Source organism: Nyctereutes procyonoides, unplaced genomic scaffold (genome assembly GCF_905146905.1).
Source record: "Nyctereutes procyonoides isolate TBG_1078 unplaced genomic scaffold, NYPRO_anot_genome, whole genome shotgun sequence".
NCBI classification, from domain to species: domain Eukaryota; kingdom Metazoa; phylum Chordata; class Mammalia; order Carnivora; family Canidae; genus Nyctereutes; species Nyctereutes procyonoides.
Window position 1 is genome coordinate 67,971,486 of NW_026575051.1, and position 19,028 is coordinate 67,990,513.

A 19,028-nucleotide genomic window follows, 5' to 3' on the forward strand; every position below is an offset into this window, starting at 1 on the left:
GGGCATAACCACTGGGATTAGGGCAGTGATTCAGTGAAGTATTCAGTTGGCCTAATTCAGAATAAACCTCATATCCTTGGTTGTTGTGCCTCTCTTAGTGCCTAAATTCACTCTGGGAAACATTCACTTTGTGTCTCACAGAAAAAGGTTACCTTCTGAAACCTAGTACTTACTAGCAAAGAGATCTTCCAAAAAAAAAAAAAAAAAAATAGCACTTCTCCAAGGATGCTTTTACCCTAGCTCATCACCACACAGAGTGGAAACCCTTGTTTTGAGCCCCAGAGGATGACTGAAGTCTTCTTTATATATTGCGCTTCCTGACATCAATAACTTAGGCTCCAGGACCATTGACAAAATAAGATACAGAGACTTACTGGGAGAAGGAAAAAACAAAACCAGAAACGTAAACAAAAAACCTGGGATATAAAATTTCATTAATATTAATAAAGAGTCAACAGGATTTTGAGTTCTCTGAAGCCCTTACACTCTGGCCTCACTCTCACACATTTCTTTTTGCTTTGAAACTGAATAGCAAGTTTCTCCTGGTACTGAACATTTGCTCTGGCTGGCAGGGCATCCTACAAGGCAGCCATCATTTTTTATCTACTTGTACAAGCTTTCTAAACATAAGACAAAAAAGAAGCAGTAAGGGGTTATAAAGCAAGGTCCCTTTCACTCTTAAAATATCCTTCCTAGAGGCCAAGCCATAGCTCTCTCTTTGCACATAAATACACATATTATGATCTCTTTCTTTAATAATGCTACAAATGATATAATCCTGTCATCTAGATTTTTCTTTTCATTATTAAAATACTTAAGTGACAGCTATCCACATTTTTCTCTTTGTACCTTTTCACCATTGCAGGATTGTAAAGATAGATCTTCATAAAGTGTTTTTCCTTCTCATGATAACCATAAAAAGGCCTGAAATAAAGGAAAAAGATATTTCAAGTTATTTTCAGCATTAAGAGATGAAGTAATGCAACTTACTGCCCTAATTAGATTCAGCTGACCTAATTCACTTATTTATACATATTATCCAAAACCCCAAAAACTAAACAAACAAAACCATTCCAAAACCTTTCAATTAAACCTACATAAACCATATGTAAAATACGGAAACTAAAGTTTAGAAATACTACTCTCAAAAAACTAGAGACAAAAAGGAGTGGCAAACTATTTATACCTTAATTTCAATCATAAGGACTATTAAAAAATAGCTCTTTTCTCTTTACTCTAACCATGTATGAGAAAAACAGATCTTTTAAGCACGTTCACCTATTTTCCATTTCTTTCTGTCAAAAGCGATAAGTTCTTCATGAACAAAGTCCTTAAATTAACAGCATTCATGTTACTTTGCTTATTTGTTTCTGTTTATTATTAATTTTGCAAGTTCACTAGCCAGAAATAATTTACCTATCATATATGTACACATGTGAGTGTGTGTACATAACACATATCCAAATCCAACAAAGGCTATGAAAACTGTGTAGACAGGAAAGACCATAGTCTTACTTAAGGACCCTAATTATGTTGAGGCTGGAATTTTCTCAAGAGCATTAGCTGGAATGGAAAAAGGAAGAAGGAAAAATCTACATGGTAAGGTACCAGTCTTCAGTGCAAGATAAAATAAGTTGGAATATCATGTTACATCACTGCAGGAGGATATGAAACCATACTATTACTTCTGATATACAGATTACTATTTTCTTATTCTTTTTTTTTTTTGCCCAAAGTGGGGCTTGAACTTACAACCCTGAGATCAAGAATCACACGCTCCACCGACTGAGCCAGCCCTAGACTATCCCTCTCAAAGACAATAGAATTATAAATAAAGTATAAATATAAACAAGTATGAATATGCACAAAAAATAAAAAGTTTTGTATCTCCCCGGAGTTTATCTGTAAATAAGTGGCTGGTTAAACCTTTAGGTGGATAAACCCATTCAATTTTCATGTAAAAAATATTGTCCCTTAAGGGAGAAGAAATGTGTGGGAAATATCAGAAAGGGAGACAGAACATAAAGACTTCAAACTCTGGGAAATGAACTAGGGGTGGTGGAGGGGGAGGAGGGCAGGGGGTGGGGGTGAATGGGTGACGGGCACTGAGGGGGACACTTGATGGGATGAGCACTGGGTGTTATTCTGTATGTTGGTAAATTGAACACCAATAAAAATTAATTTATTTTAAAAATATATATATTGTCCCTTTATAATGGACACTAGATAGAACTTATCCTCATAAGGACATCATTTCTGTCATGTCTGACAGAGTAGTAGACATCAAATACAGAAGTAATTTGGCAGTAAAGTCATTATTTGGAGTATAAACTTTTTTTTTCACCCTAGCTATTTTAAGCTTTTAGGTAAGAGCCAGCTATACGATTGCCATTTCTTCTTTCTTTAAAGACTTTATTCAAGAAAAAGAGAACACTAGTTGGGGGAGGGGCAGAGGGAGAAGCAGGCTCTCTACAGAGCAGAGAGCCTAATGGGGTGGCTGGATACCAGTACCCTGGGACCATGACCGAAGCCAAAAACAGATGCTTAACGGACTGAGCCACCCAGGCACCCTGTAAAGCAATTTCTATCCAAAAAAAGTCCAACTATTTACCAAGGCCTAAAAAGTTATCTTGTTCTTGCTACTCACTCCAATCTTAGGTCCTATAACTCTTCCTTTAGAAATTCTAAACATTTTAGTTCCTCTAACTTGATCCACTCTCAAGTAACTTGCCATCCTCTCTGCCTGGAAAGCTTGCCCTTAACCCTGGTATGGTTTGCTTTCAATCTTCATTCAGATTTCTACTCAGACTCACCTCCTCAGAAAAGTCTTCTCTGACCATAATTCCTTATTCCTTGCCCTTCTTTTTCTCCCCCAACCAGGTCCACCCTTTTTTTTAAAAAAAAAAACAAAAACAAAACACAACCACTTCCTGTCTAGTTTGCTGCTCTTTATCTCATTTCTGTTGCCATGAAACAAAGACACATTACATGAATGATTTCATGCTCTCTCACTGGCAAAATTCAACTATTTAGTCCTCGTGCTATGGTATTTTTCATGTAAATATAGCTCTCTAACTGGAGACATGAGTTATTTTTAGCCAGATAAATAGGAAAAAAAAGTATGTAGTATAGTACATGCTATCTTTGCTTTGGTTTTACTAACAATCTTTAGGGTTTTCCAATTAAAATTTCATAAATTTCAAAAACTGAATATAAGTTAAGTCTTTATAAATTTAGGATTCTGGTGCATTTTTAAATTAATATTTTTATTAAATATTTTAATATTTTTAAATATTACATTTAAATATTTTTAAATATTTATTTATTCATGAGAGACGGGGGGGGGGGCAGGCAGAGGAGCCCGATGAAGGACTTGATCCCAGGACTCTGAGATCATAACCTGAGCCGAAAGCAAATACTTAACCAACTTGAGACACCCAGGCACCCTAGGATTCTGTTTTCACATCTACTTCCCCAAAATATAGCCTGGAAATTCTATAAATTCCATTTTCTGCTTCTATATAACTTAACCTGCAACCCTTACTTCCTGCTGTTGGCTTCAGCTGATTTTGCCGAAAGTATTCAAGAGGGAGACCCTTTGGACAGAAGAAAGTAGAATGGAACAGAGTTTGTATACATATTTTATGCTTAAAAAATTATATCTGATAATTGTTTTTTAATGTAACAGTGAGAAAGAAAATGAAAATGGATAGCAAAAGATCCCAATAAACTTAGATAGATTAAAAATCTCTTTATAGGAGATTTTTGAGAATCATGGTAGCTGAGTGGTAGGGAATTCCAGAAAGAGCCTAAGGTCATAATCCTATCTCTTGACCTAGCCTCAGGATAATGCATTATCTAAAAAGACTGGAATTAAACCTGTGGTTTAATTTGGTAGCTAGTTGTCTACCTTAAAGTAGGAAAAATTGAAGGACTAGAATAATAGAAGAAGCTAGAATGTATGGTAAGCAAAAAGATCCAGTTTAGGAAAAAATTAGAATAAAAGGAAAAAGAGAATGGCAGCTATACAGAACAGCTCATCTTTTGCCTCGGGTATTCAGATTCTTAAAAATATGATGACGTCTTTAAGAAAATAATCATCAAAAATACAGAAAGACTGGTGACTGGGTTGTCTGGCTGGCTCAGTTGGTAGAGCATACAACTCTTGATCTCAAAGTCTTGAGTTTAAGACCCACATTGGGGGAAGAGCTTACTTTGGGGGAAAAAAAAAAGGACTGGTAACTATTTATTTTACTAGGTTGCTTGGAAATTCAACTTTGAAATGAGAATATGCATATCAAAGTTCCTAGAAACTATTAAACACAAAAAAATTGGAATATAAAGTTGATAATTATCTTTAATTTAATTGTGACTCTCATAGGACAAATGTGAACTACCTCATTCATTTATGCAACCAAAATAGTTACTGAGCCATATCTACTAAATGCCCAACAGCATACAAGTACTAAGGATGTAACTAACGGTGGACAAGACAAACACGGTCCTTTTTCTTGTGGAGTTTACATGCTGGTGGGAGAAATACATAATTAAGTGAACAAAACAACTGCCAACTATATTAGTGCTGAAGGAAACAAAAAATGGGCAGACATCAGAATAATAATAATGACACCTATTTTAAGTAGGGAAGTCAGAGAAAACTTCTCTGGAGAGGTGAAGGATTTGAAGGATTGGAGACGGGTAGAGCACCTAAGGAAAACAAATTGCATGTACAAAGCTGGGAAAGAGCTCAGTCCATTAGAGGAACTGAAAGAAAACCTATGTTTCTAGATGGAACATAATAAACTAAATTACAGAGGCAGGAAAGGGTCAGATCATACAGGCTGTGGTTAGAAGCTTAAATTTATTCTATGAGCAATACAAAGCCATTTAAATATTTTAAATGGTTTTTAAAGGATTCAATGTATGTTATACGAGGAGTATTTTTATGGCTCTAGAGCAAGACAAAAATAGAAGAAAATTCAATTAAAAGGATACTGTGGTGGTCCAGAGGAAAGCCTAAATTAAGGTGGAAGTAGACAGATTTAAGATAGATTTCATATGAACATATCAATTCAGAGTGTTCTAGTATGAGCTCCAAATCTTTCCTGCCAGCATGCTCTGCCTGCCTTCCATCCTTTTAGCAGCATGGACTCAAAATTTTATAGTCATCTTTGACCCCTGGCACAATCTTCATCCAATCAGATAGCAAAGCTTATTAACCCCCAAGAACAGACCCAGAAGCTGACCACATCTCATTATTTCCATTACTACTCAAGTGCAAGCTACCATATTTTCTCACTTCACCCATATTAATGAAACAGAGTCCTAATGCTCTCTCTTGCTTTTATCCTTATCCCCCAATGATCTACTCTTCACAGAACTGCTAAAGTAATCCTTTCAAGTTTAAGTTAGAGTGGATATTCAAATTCCTACAGTAGCTCAGAGTAAAAGTCAAGTCCTCACAACAGCCTATCGCAGTGGTTCTCAAACTGCATCAGAATCATTACAAAGGCTTATTATTAAAACAAATTGCTGGGCTCTACCACCAGAGTTCCTGATTCATTAGGTCTAGAGTGGGACCCAAGAATATATTTTAAATAAGTTCCCAAGTATGTTATTCTGAATCGTAGATGCCAATATGTACAAGAAATTTATTAGGGGAAACACTTGTGAAAGAAAATGAGGAGGGACCCAGGAGAAGCTAGGATAGCCACCAAACTTACACATCTGATCGCAAGTGAATGAGAGAGGGACAGAGCGAAGATCAGTAGAAATGTCTTCTATTGCAGTGTGATTTTAATCAAAGTGCAGAAAGGCCTTCAGAGTTTTCAAGGGTCTCCCAGGAACAGGCCTGCCTTTGTATCCTTATTAGGCTTAGTCACTGGCTAGGAGTCATCTATGAAAAGCAGCTTCAGTTCAAATGGAATAATAGAAAGATTTCAGGGTGGTATTGGGGCCATTGTTCAATTACTTTCCCTGTATTTAGAGAACTGACAGGTACATTCTCCTAGTTGTCAAATCAGGTAAAGCTTATGTTGGTGATCCTGGAAACCATACTCTAAGAACCACTGGCCAGAGCAGCCCAGTGGCTCAGCAGTTTAGTGCTGCCTTCAGCCCAGGGCCTGATACTGGAGACCAGGGATCGAGTCCCCCGTCAGGTTCCCTGCATGGAGCCGGCTTCTCCCTCTGCCTATGTCTCTGTCTCTCTCTCTCTCTCTCCCTCATGAATAAAGAAATAAAATCTTTAAAAAACAAACAACAACAACAAAAAAAGAACTATTGGTCAACATATAATATCCATCCATTCATCCCTCTCTAACCACATTTTGTCCTACTCTATTTTCCCTCCCTTCTAGTCATCTCCATGTTATCCCTACCTCCTCACCTTCAAGTCTTTGCTCAAATGTCATTTACTTTGTCAATGACACCCTCCCTGATTACCCTATATAAAACCGCTACCAGTCCACTTCCCTACCCTTCACTCCTGATCCTTCATATACTGCTTCTCCATCTTTGTTCCATAGTACGATCACGTAATAAATAAATGAATCTATTTCATATCTGTTGGTTATTTTCTGTTTCCCATTACACCTTCATGGGGGCAGGAATCTTTGTTTTGTTCACCAATATATCCCAAGCACCTAGAAAAGTGCCTAGCACATGGAAGGTGCTCGATAAATATGTGATAAATAAATTACACGAACTTCTACAGTTCTAAGAAGTTGAGAAATGGAAAAGATTAAACCATCTATCTTTTACTATAATAAAAATTTACTTTAAAAAATTACAGCATAAAATTTGCCCCATTTCCATCAGATTAGAAGAGAGAGTATCTCTGAATCAAATAGGTTTCCTTTACTTGAAATAGTACTAAAAATACAGATTTTTAAATACAGAAACTTAAAAAGATGTTAACATATACTTACATTCCTGATACTAATGACACTTTGAACACGTGCTGAGCAGTGGAAGATGGATTGCCTAAAGCCACATTAAGTGCTCTGTCGATACTGAATGCCATCTGAGAAAGATAGCTTTCTGGCTGCTGTCCATAACCATCGTATGGCACATAGAGGTAAGGAAAGATGCCATGCAGATGAAGACATGTCTTCTGACCTAAAATGTAACACATTATAAAGTTTAGTCTTGAAATGCATTTTAAAATTTTAACATTATGAAGATCAGAATGCAAATCATTTAAATGTTCTAATGATAACACAGCTTTACTTAGGATAAGAGTTGAAGAAAATTAACCCATAATTAAAGCCACCTATATTAACTACATTTCACAACAGAACATTTAGAAGCATTTTGTAAACATAAGCATTACAGTATGACTGAAATAGTAGTTTGGTGAAAATATGTTTGAATATTTTACCTTATAATCTCACTGGCTTTATATTAATATACTTCATTGAATTACCCTATAATAATACCACTTAGCACAGTGTTATGAAGCTGACAAAAAGTCACTGAAAGTGTATTAAATAAATCAATGCATGTCTGTCTTGGCATACAGGTTTTCAAACAAGAGACTTCCCTGAGACAGAGACTGCTCTGGGAGAAAGGAGAGGGTAAAAGCAGTTCTAGTATGTGGAATTTTTGCTAGAAGGGTGGGAAGAAGGATTTTGGAAGGGTAAACATGACATTTTGCTATTAGGAAAAAAAAAAAAACAAGACAAAAATAAAAAGAAAACCCCTACAGATCATTTGTCTGTAATAGATTTCTAGATATCTAAATTGCACATTTGGTGGAGTGGCACAGGAGGAGACACAATGAGAGGTGAAAAAACAAGCATGCACACTTCCCAGGAAGCCGTTATATCAGGCAAGGGTGCAAAAGGGGTAAATAATGGTGCTGACCTGCAAACAGACAATCAGGTACAGCCATGATAAAGAAAGTAATATGGGTAAGAACTCACAAAAGGAGTGCCACAGAAACAGTAACACATCCATGACAAGGTTAAGTAACACCAGCAGCAACAGAAAATAGATGCACCATTACTCTCCTGAATCTGGCAGGGCTGTATAGAAGTGGCTCCTGTCCTCAGAGCTCTGTCCCTAGTTCCTCGGGGGTACATGCCATTTGTCGACTTCAGAGAGAATGGCAGTGGTGGAAGAACATACCATTTTCTCATGTGCTATTACTATACTGCCTGCTAGCACAATCTTTACATTCCTTCCCCAACCCTTATCCCACTGTTTCACTGGGCTTTTTCTCTTTTTTTGGTAGGAAACTATTTGTTTGCTTACTTTTTCCTATTTATAACTTAGAATGATTTAGATAAAATACACAGAGACGAATTCTATGTTCTACTGTTATATTTCATAGTTTCTACAATGAACATCAGTGTATCTTACTTTTAAGGTACAGCTGTAACAGAATTAACAAATCTGGAGCAGTTATTAGATACGGCATAGCAAAATTGGAAAGACCAATCACACAATGGAATAAGATCTATACCCTCTAAAGTGTGGTAATCCGATTTCAATTACCAACTTTCACACCTCTGAAGAATTACAAATTGTGCTGTTAGACCAGTTTCTATTTTTAGCAGCAGTTATGTTGCTTAATTTCAAAGGAATGGGGGAAAAAGACTTTCAGTTAAAAGCAAATTCTTTGATTATTTTGTTTCATTTCAAACATGGTACTATCTCCCAAATACTGTAGTTTCTTAATTCTTAAAATAGAAAAAAATCAAATTGTAACAATGAATGAGTCTTAAAAAATATATTAATTTACTGATGATCTACTTGAATGCTTTTTAAACATTTCATGAAAAAATGTTATGCCCATTATCACTGAAGACACTAAACCAAGCCACAATTTAGTTAAGAGCAAGTGGCATGCTAAACATGGAGTAAGGAAGGTGGGGAGACAGAGAAGTATTCTCTTTTAAGTTGACAAACAAATCTGAGACCAGTGATTACGGAATTAGTGTAATAGTGGGGTGCCTAGGTGGTATAGTCGCTTGAGTGTCCAACTCTTGGTTTTGGCCTAAGGTCCTGATCTCAGGGTTGTGAGATCCAGCCTGGCACTGGGTTCTGCATTCAGTGTGGAGTCTGCTTAAGACTCTCTCCACCCCTCACTCCGTACATTCTCTCTCTTGAATAAATAAATCTTTAAAAAACAAGAGTTAATGTTATAGTTTATTTTATAAGCAATTTTCTAAGTTCCTAAGATAATAATTTTACAGTCCATATATCTCAATAATGGAAATTTGGAGAAATTTTACAAGAAATAATTATAAAATCTGATTTCTTCTAAGTTTCTTCACAGGGCAGATGTTCAAAGTTCACAGAATTTTTTTTTTTAAATCGCCACTTTTCAGGTCTCCTGTGAAGCAGGGGCCAAAGATAGTATCTTTCTATGGAGGCTTTAAAATTACAATAATTTGTGGTGTATGATTTAGGGGAAAAAAGCAGAAATGATTTACTCAGCAGACAGTGAACTAAGTGCTTTACATACATTTATTTCTAAAACATTTAACAACCTTTCAAGTATCACAAAGGTTAACTTTCCTAAAATCACATATCTACTAGATAACTGAATCAAAATTCAAAGCAGATCAATAAAATCTAACCATGCTGCTTCAATTATTTATTTTTTATTTATTTTTTGCTTCAATTTTTAAAAAAGTAAATGTTGGTTTCCTTAATCTTTAACTCCTCAGTTCTTATTTTGTAATATAAATGCCTGTTTTATTTGACTCTCCCATTTGAAAGTTCTTTGGAGTTGGTACCCTGTTTGAATGATCATAATATCCCCAGGACCCAGCACAAAGCACCTAACATGTGATTAATATTTATTAAATGGATGAACAAACCCTTAGCAAAACAGAGTAACTCCTTAAGGAGAAACAAGGATGTAAAAGCTTTGAGTATCTGAAAAAATGAATCTGTGAAAATAGAGGGACTTTGATACAACTAAGGATAACAGTTATAGGGAGACATGGGTGTTGGGAAGAGTCCCTAGCTTATAGCACCTTATTACCCTGAATAACCCATAGTCCCAGGCAAAGCTGCAGTCACTACATCAACACAGATGTACCTCCCTCTGGTTCTCCAGCAGCTAGGGATGGCTCAGTGCCTTACCACCTTTCCCTAAGAACAACCTCCTGAAGAACACAGCACAAATTGTTGGCATTGTACTTAATGGCTCTAATACAGAATGAGTATCACAGAAAAGAAAATGACGAGAAACAAGATAAAATAAATTCAAAAAGTTAACAAGGAATAAAATACATAAAAAATGAATGTGAGAGTCAATTCCTCTTTGGCAACAGTGGTCTCTTATTATTGTAAAATTTGTAGTTCCGTAATAGCACTGCTTTATTTTGACAAGATACAGACCACTTCTATAAATTTCCCTCCATCAGCTCTACCCCAACACAAATGTGTGGGGCCACACATAGTAAAGTCCCTTTGAGATAAGCTATCCTACCCCTCATCAGTTAGAAGTAGATTCAGCTATAGAGAAAACACCCTCAAATCAGTGGCTTAAGCATTCAATTAATGGTTTCTCTCATAAAATAAGTTCAGAGGCAGGTCTCTGGTACTGTGTACTCAGGTTTCTGCAACATCTAGTTAGTGACTTGTGACTTCAATCCAGAGGCTCTCTCACTATACTCCAAAGAGCTCCACACACAGGATTAAGAATGTTTTTATAAAATAGTGAAAGTGGGACGTCTGGGTGGCTCAGTGGTTGAGCATCTGCCTTTGGCCCAGGGCATGATCCCAGAATTCCAGGACTGAGTCCCACATCGGGCTCCCTGCAGGGATCCCGCCTCTCCCTCTCCCTCTGCCTCTGTCTCTCATGAATAAATAAATAAAATCTTAAAAAAAAAAAAAGAATAAAATTAGCAAAAGCTTTGCTATTTTGAAACCTTGCTAAGTGATTTGGGATTCTTTCTTAAACGGTTTAGAACATTAAGCTCTGGGGCGCCTGGGTGGCTCAGTGGTTGAGCATCTGCCTTTGGCTCAGGTCATGATCCCGGGTCCTGGGATTGAGTCCATCAGGCTCTCCACAGGGAGCCTGCTTCTCCTTTTGCCTCTCTCATGAATAAATAAATAAAACCTTAAAAAAAAAAAAGAATATTAAGCTATGTCTAAGTAACATGTGGATCCAAAGCAAGCAAGCAACTGGCATTCTTCATGTCCTTAATTTCTGAATGTCCTCTCTTACTGTCAGGTCAAACTGAATTAAGGCAGCACACTCAGTAGGAATGGAGACTGTGGTTGGGAGAATAAGCCTACACACACAGGTTTTAAAAGTTTTGAAGAGTTTGGGCTTTCCAGTTTGACTGCTGTTGACTAATTCAGAAATTGCAATAAAGCTGTTTCAGGAAAGCTCCACACAGACTTGTCACAGCATAACTGCTGGCTTTTAAAGACGCCATGGCAAAACTGTGTGGAGCTGGCTACTTACCAACTCTATGTAAGCAGGGCTTCTCTAACTAAGGTAGGTGTCTCTATAACAGCCAGGACTTAGGTACATACTATGAATCTAATCCTTTTTTTTTAAGATTTTATTTATTAATTCATGAGAGACTGAGAGAGAGAGGCAGAGACCCAGGCAGAGGGAGAAGCAGGCTCCATGCAGGGAGCCCGACATAGGACTCGATCCCAGGACCCCAGGATCACACCCTGGGCTGAAGGCGGCGCTAAACCTCTGAGCCACCCGGGCTGCCCATGAATCTAATCTTTTATAGAATTTAGGTGTACACTAAACATTAAGTCCTCTGTATTCCAACATTTCTTATGCCATTTTCCCACATTTTCTTCTGCATTTTAAATGCCTAGGTTTGGTCTCTTCATTAAATGGTGCATCTAAAATCTTACTAGTTTATCCATAGGAAAATTACCTGTATTTTTTGCAGAAACATTTTTGATAAACAGACTAACATGTACCATTCCTCAAGTTCTAGGTCTGCAAAGTTTTCTGTAAAGTAACATATTTTAGACCTTATGGGCCATACTGTTGTGAAACAACTCCTTAACTCTGCCACTGTAGCCCAAAAGCAGCCACAGACAGTATATATGTAAGTGAATGGGCATAACCATGTTGTTCCAATAAGATTTCATTTATGAAAACAGGCAGTGGGAGAGATTTGGTCCATGGAGATTAGTTATGCCAATCCCTGCTCTGATTAGCCTTCACCCAGAACAGAAAAGCTTAACATCTTTTTTCTTTTCTTTTTAAAATAAGATGACTGGTCACCATAATCAAAATCACACTGGCTCAAGAGTATCCTAGAAAACGGAGTAAGAAATGCTTATTCTGTAACTTGCAACCCCATCTCCCAAATCTCAAACTCAATATACACAAGATTTTAAACAAAACTCTCCAGAGCTATCAAATAGAAAAACTTGGTGTGTGAACAGGAAAGGTTTATTTATCGAGTTTTTCATATTTTCTTCCTAGAATATCTTTTTAAGTTTTATATCACTGTCATTACCTCAGTCTGTATCCCTCCAAGCAAAGTCTTTGCTTCTTTCTAAAGTTTTACTCTTTCTTTCCCCATTCCCATAAAACTGCAAAATGAACCAAGCAAAACTCAAAGTCACTTAAGAAAGCAGTGTTATATCACCCATTATCATCTAAGAAAAAAAATAAGAATGTACACAGAGATTTAAATATTAAGATGCTAAGACAATATTACCAATAGTAAAAAAAATTGTAAATTTTCAAAAATAGGAAATTATGATCTATCTACATCACGTCTATGACTCTCATACCAATTTGCTTACTGCCTGTTTTTGTAAATACAAATTTATTATACCACATCCATTTGGAATGGTCTCTTGCTGCTTTGCTACTGGCAGAGTTGAGTAGTTCCAACAGAGACCTTCTAGCTTCCAAAGCCTAAAATATATACTATATGCCCTTTACAGAAAGTTTGCCAACCTCAGCAACAGATGGTGTTGCAGTATATTTCTTGGCATGAAGAGATATTTATGATATATTTATTTCAGGTGATATTCAGGCTTATTTCAATTATAAAAATATGTATAACACATTAAGGGAGATAATTTAAAATTTTCTTTTTGCATATGTATTTTTTCTACATATTATACAATTTCTGAAAGAGAAAGGCAGGAAGAAGTCACCTACTTCTAAATGACCTAGAAATTAAAAAAAAAATCCACCAACAAAAACCTAAGTATAATAATTAACTTTACAAAGGGCATATGTATATAACTTTCTGTTATCAGTTTCTCTTCATTTTCTCTTTTCATTTGTAAATAATGCTTTGGGGTTTCATATTTATTCATGCCATTTATTTCTTCAACTAAAGTGTACATGGCTTTATTCAGGATCATTGGCTTTGGGGTGCCTGCGTGCTTGAGCATCTAACTCTTGATTCTGGCTCAGGTCATGATCTCAATGTTGTGGAATCAAGTCCCACATTGGGCTCCATGCTCAGGATGGAGTCTGCTTGTCCCTCTCCCTCTGATCCTCCCCCCACTCTTTCATTCCTCTTTCAAGAAAATAAAATCTTAGAAAAAAAGAATCATTGGCTTTAAGTTATCAATCCCACATTACTAACAGAACTATCTCTCTCAAGCACCAGATGTTTCAAAGGTCTATTTTATTTATACATTTGTCTAACACATCTTTGTTTTTCCAGTGCTAAACACAATTGGTTTTATTATTCACAAACATAGGCATAAATTCTCCATTCTCCAAATTCTTTATGAAAGTCCAATATTAGGTGTTAGACCTGGGCTGCTCATAATCATAGTCCTTGAACTCATGAACTTTTTACATTCTACTCAGAGATAAAGATGAGTAAACAGGCAATTACAGTATGACAAGTCTATGTTCAAAAGTATCTCAGATTTGTAAGAACATAGATAGGCTTCCCAGAGGAAGCAACTCAGAAGAGCAAAGTGAGAAAGAATGTTGCAGTACATACAAAATCTGAAAGCAAATGAAAATATACATGGTATGGGAACAGGAAAAATGTAGTTAGGAAGGAGCAAAGAGTGCAAGGGAGAGAAAGGACAAGTATGCGTGTGTGTGTGTGTGTGTGTGTGTGTGTATTCTGTGACCTATGTGAGTTTGTATTTTATAAAGTTCCCTGGTGGACACACTGTGGAGAAACTAGAGACAGCATTTTAATAGGAAAATATGTTTAGGAGGTTATTGGAGTAATTCAGGAGAGAAATGTCAGTAGAGATGGAGAAAACACCGAGAAGGACTTAGGGCACAGAATTTAGAGATAACTGGAATTTGGGAGTAGAGTAAAAGAGAAAGAATCAAGGATGATGCAAACTTCTGGTTTAGGCAACTGGATAGATTATGAATGTCATTCAAAGAAAACTGAAAGGAGAGTAGGCTGATTTCTATTTTGAACTTGTGGAATTTTACATGTTTAAATAATTTCCAAATGGAGATTTACATTAAACACAATTAGGTACACAAATGTAGAGCTTAAGAAAGAGATCTGGGTAGAGAAGACAACAGATTGGGGAGTCTGAATAACAGATGGATAAAAAAATGCTCAAGAGAATACATAGACAAAAGAAGGGGCATAGGTCAGAAACTTGAGGAATACTAATATTTAAGGAAGGAATAAAAGGATTTTGATTTATGTAGGATATGAGAGAATGAGCCCCTGGGAGGGCTGCCAGTCAAGAAAGAGAAGTAACAGTGAATACTTGAAAATATAAGTTTGTTAGCCATGGAACCAGAGAGTTCCAAGGGTCCAGGAGAAACGCACAAGAGAAATGCAAGCTATGAGAGGCTGGATAAGAAACTGGAAGGAGGGATCCCTGGGTGGCGCAGCGGTTAGGCGCCTGCCTTTGGCCCAGGGCGTGATCCTGGAGACCCAGGATAGAATCCCACGTCGGGCTCCCGGTGCATGGAGCCTGCTTCTCCCTCTGCCTGTGTCTCTGCCTCTCTCTCTCTCTCTCTCTCTCTCTCTCTCTCTCTCTGTGACTATCATAAATAAATAAAAAAAAATTTTAAAAAAAAATAAAAGCAAAGAATTTACAAAAAAAAAAAAAAAGAAACTGGAAGGACACAGATAAACTATATAGAAACACTTCAGAATGGCAGAAGAAGAACCTTAAAAAACCTGCTCCTCCATAAAGGCAACAAGAACACTGGCATATTCTGTTGAAATCAACTTTTTTCAGCATTTTGGAAATAAACTAAAAGGCTTGTGATAATCCAAAGAGTGTTTATTCAAGAAAAGCAGTTGAATCTTAGCAAGAACAACAAGTTTTATGGTGTTCTAACTTGCCCTGGTAATCCAATCTCATCTACCTATCCCTACCCTGCCATGAGCTCCAGAGTAGCTGTGAAAACAGCCAGCCAAGCAGGCAATGGAGAGACCAAAATAGATTTGCAGTTCCCCAAAAGCCCAATCACAGAAAACTGTCACCATGTGACCTGCCTGGCAGCTCATTGAAAAGCTCCATTCTCAGGACTTTATTTGATCAGACTCAGAGCTTACTCCCTGGGTATAGTCCTATCTGCAGTATCTTTATGGAAAACAATTAGCAGCAACTGTTTAACATCACAGTTGCCTAAGGTAGTTTTTATCAGTTGCAGCTAGTAAGAGGCTGAACACAAACTTAAAAGGAAAAACTGAGGACTAACATGTCCATGAGAACTTACAAGGTTTTGACATAGTCCTGGAAATTTAGAAGGCTATGCACATGTTGGAGCTGTCTGCATGCTCAAAAAAGCTGAAAAGGCCCTAATCTTTCAAGATGGCTGAACTTGAGGCTTTGCACTAACACACACACACACATACAGAGCTCCTCGACAAAAGGTGGAAGGATGCCTATTGGCTCAAGGCATTTAAAAGAATCTCTGGCCAACCATTAAATAACCAATAGGTTAGATGAGTAGGGACTTCAAAGAATAGACGCTGTACAGGATTAATCTAAGAAAGGCACTAAATAAATAACATCACCAACAACAGAGCAAAAACAAACCTGGGGATAGGGAAGAATATGATTTCCTTAACTATCAAAATATTTAAAATGTCTAGTTTCCAACAACAAAAAAATGAGAAGACATATAAAAAAAAAAGAGAGAAGCATGACCCATACACAGGGAAAAAAGGAGTCAATAAAACTGCCTCTGAGAAAGCTCAGAAATTCATCTTACTAGACAAAGACTTTTTTTTTTAAAGATCTTATTTATTTATTCATAGAGACACACAGAGAGAGAGGCAGAGACACAGTCAGAGGGAGAAGCAGGCTCCATTCAGGGAGCCTGACATGGGACTCAATCCCAGGTCCCAAGGATCACACCCTGGGCTGCAGGCAGCACTAAACCGCTGTGCCACCAGGGCTACCCTAGACAAAGACTTTAAACTAGCTATTAAAAACATTTCAAAGAACAAGGGCACCTGGTGGCTCAGTCAGTTAAGCAGCTGACTCTTGGTTCCAGCTCAGGTCGGGATCTCAGGGTTGTAAGATTGAGTCCTGCATCAGGCTCTGTACTCAGTGAGGAGTCTACTTGAGATTCTCTCTCTCTCCCTATCCCTTTGTTCCTCTCCCCATGCCTAAACTCTCTCAAATAAAATCTTAAAAAAGAAATTTTAAAGAAAAGATTATGTCTAAGAATTAAAGGAACGTTTGAGAATCATGTCTTACCTAACAGAAGATATAAATAGACAAGAATTATAAAAAAAGAATTAGGGGCACCTGTGTGGCTCAGTTGTTAAAGTGTCTACCCTCGACTCAGGTCATGATCCCAGGGTCCTGGGATTGAGGCCCGGAACCGGTTCCTTGCTCATCAGGGATCCTGCTTCTCCCTCTCTCTCTGCCTGCCACTCCCCCTGCTTGTGCTCTGTCAAATAAAACAAAATAAAAAAGAATGAAATAGAAATTTTGGTGTTAAAAAAAGAAATTTTGGTGTTAGAAGGGCAACATGAAATGAAAAATTTACTAAAGAAAGTAAAGAGCACATCTGAACTGGTAGAAGAATCAGTAAACTTGAAGACAGGTCAGTTGACATTCTCCAATCTGAGGAACAAAAAAAAAAAAAAAAAAAAGAGTGAAGAAAAATTAACAGGGTGTCAGAGATTTATGGGATTCTGTCAACATATACATAACATGAGCTTCAGCAGAAGAGGAGACAGAGAAAGATGGAATGAATATCTGAAAACAGAATGGCAAAAAATTCCCAGATTCGATGGAAACAATCTGTGTATCTAAGCTCAAAAAATTGCAAGTAGGAGAAACTCAAATAGATCCATGCCAAGATGCATCATAACCAAACTGCCAAAGACAAAATCTTGAAAAGGACAAAAGCAATTCATCATGCACAAAATTTCCTCAATAAGGTTAAGAGCTGACATCTCATTAGAAAACATGGAAGCCAGTAGGATGACATAGTCCAAGTAATGAAAGAAGTTTTTTTTAAAAAGATCTTATTTATTTGAGAAAAAGAGAGAGCACATGCACAAGCAGGGGGAATGGGAGAGGGAGAAGCAGGCTCCCCACTAAGCAGGGAGCTCAAACCCAGGACCCTGGGATCATGACCTGAGCCAAGGCAGACATTTAACCAACTGAGCCACCCAGGTGCCCTGAAAGAAAAAGACTGTTAAGCAAGAATTTGATATCTAGCAAAACTACCCTTTAAAAACAAAGGAGATATGGATGAGATAGGAAGAAAGAAGAAATTAAGATATTCCCAGCTAAATGAAAATTGAGAGAATCTTTCACTAGCAGGCCTGACCTATAAGAAATAGTAAAGGGGATTCCATTCCAGGCTAAAACAAAAGGATAATAGACAGACAACATCTTAAATCCACACTAAGCAGTAAAGAATACCCATAAAGATGACTATTTAGGTAAACACAAAAGATAATAAACATGTATTTTTGTAATTCTTTCCTTCTCCTATCTCATTTAAGACAGATGCAAAAGTTATAAGATTGTATTGATGGGCTTATAATGTGTAATGATGTTATTTGCACAAATGATGTTATAATGGAACAATAGTTTTATATATACAGGCATAGCAATATTGTGGGTTCTGTTTCAGACCACTGCAATAAAGCAAATACTGCAATAAAGTGAGTCAAATGCATTTTTTGGTTTCCTGGTACATACAAAAGTTATGTTCCACACTATAATATAGTCTATTAAATGCGCAATAGCATTATATTTTTAAAAATGATATATGCACCTTAAAAAATATTTCCTTGCTAAAGAATGCTAGCCATAATCTGGGCTTTCAGCAAGTCATAATCACCAATCACAGATCACCATAGCAAATACAATAATGAAAGTTCAAAATGCAAGTTACCAAAACATGACACAGATACCAAATGATCAAGTGCTGTTGGAAAAAATGGTGCTGACAGACTTGCTTAATGCAGGGCTGCCACAAACCTTTAATTTGTTGAAAAGAAGAAAAAAAAAGACAGTATCTGCAAAACACAGCAAAGTGAAGGACAATGAGATATGCCTGGATGAAAATTAAATTGGGATTAATCCAAACTAAGATGTCTTAAATTAAGATGTTAAGTGTAATACCCAGAGTAACCATGAAGAAAGTAAAAAACAGAAAAAGAGAGAGGGAGGAAGGGAGGGAGGGAAGAAAGGGAAGAAGGAAGAAAAATGGAATTAAAGTAGTATACTAGAAAATATCTATTTAGCATATAAGAAGACTATAATGGAAGAATAAAACAAAAGAGCATAAGACACAGAAAAAAACAAATAACAAATGGCAGATGTACAACTACCCAGAACTGGCAGGTAGTCAAAGGACACATTATCTTGCCATATCTCTCTCTCAACTCAATGGGAAAGATCAATTTTCCCATTTTACATTCACCAGTACAATTTGGGGTGCTACGCAAAATGAAGAGAACTTATACAAGCATCATATAAGCCAAAGAAAACACAGGACTGGAATCCTTTGCCTCAGTCATGTCTTTTTTTTTTTTTTCTTTTTTGAGAAGCATCTTGCTTCTAATTTTCTTTTTAATTATTTATGATAGTCACACAGAGAGAGAGAGAGAGGCAGAGACACAGGCAGAGGGAGAAGCAGGCTC

The 19,028-nt window shown here is 36.9% G+C and overlaps 1 protein-coding gene across 1 annotated transcript in view; it reads right to left on the reverse strand.

Moving 5' to 3' along the window:
* REV3L (REV3 like, DNA directed polymerase zeta catalytic subunit) overlaps positions 1–19,028 on the reverse strand; it is a 178,899-nt gene that overhangs the window by 117,962 nt on the left and 41,909 nt on the right. Inside the window, 2 exon segments of the mRNA XM_055330511.1 lie at positions 850–924; positions 6,927–7,116. Coding sequence (XP_055186486.1) covers positions 850–924; positions 6,927–7,116 — 265 coding nt within the window.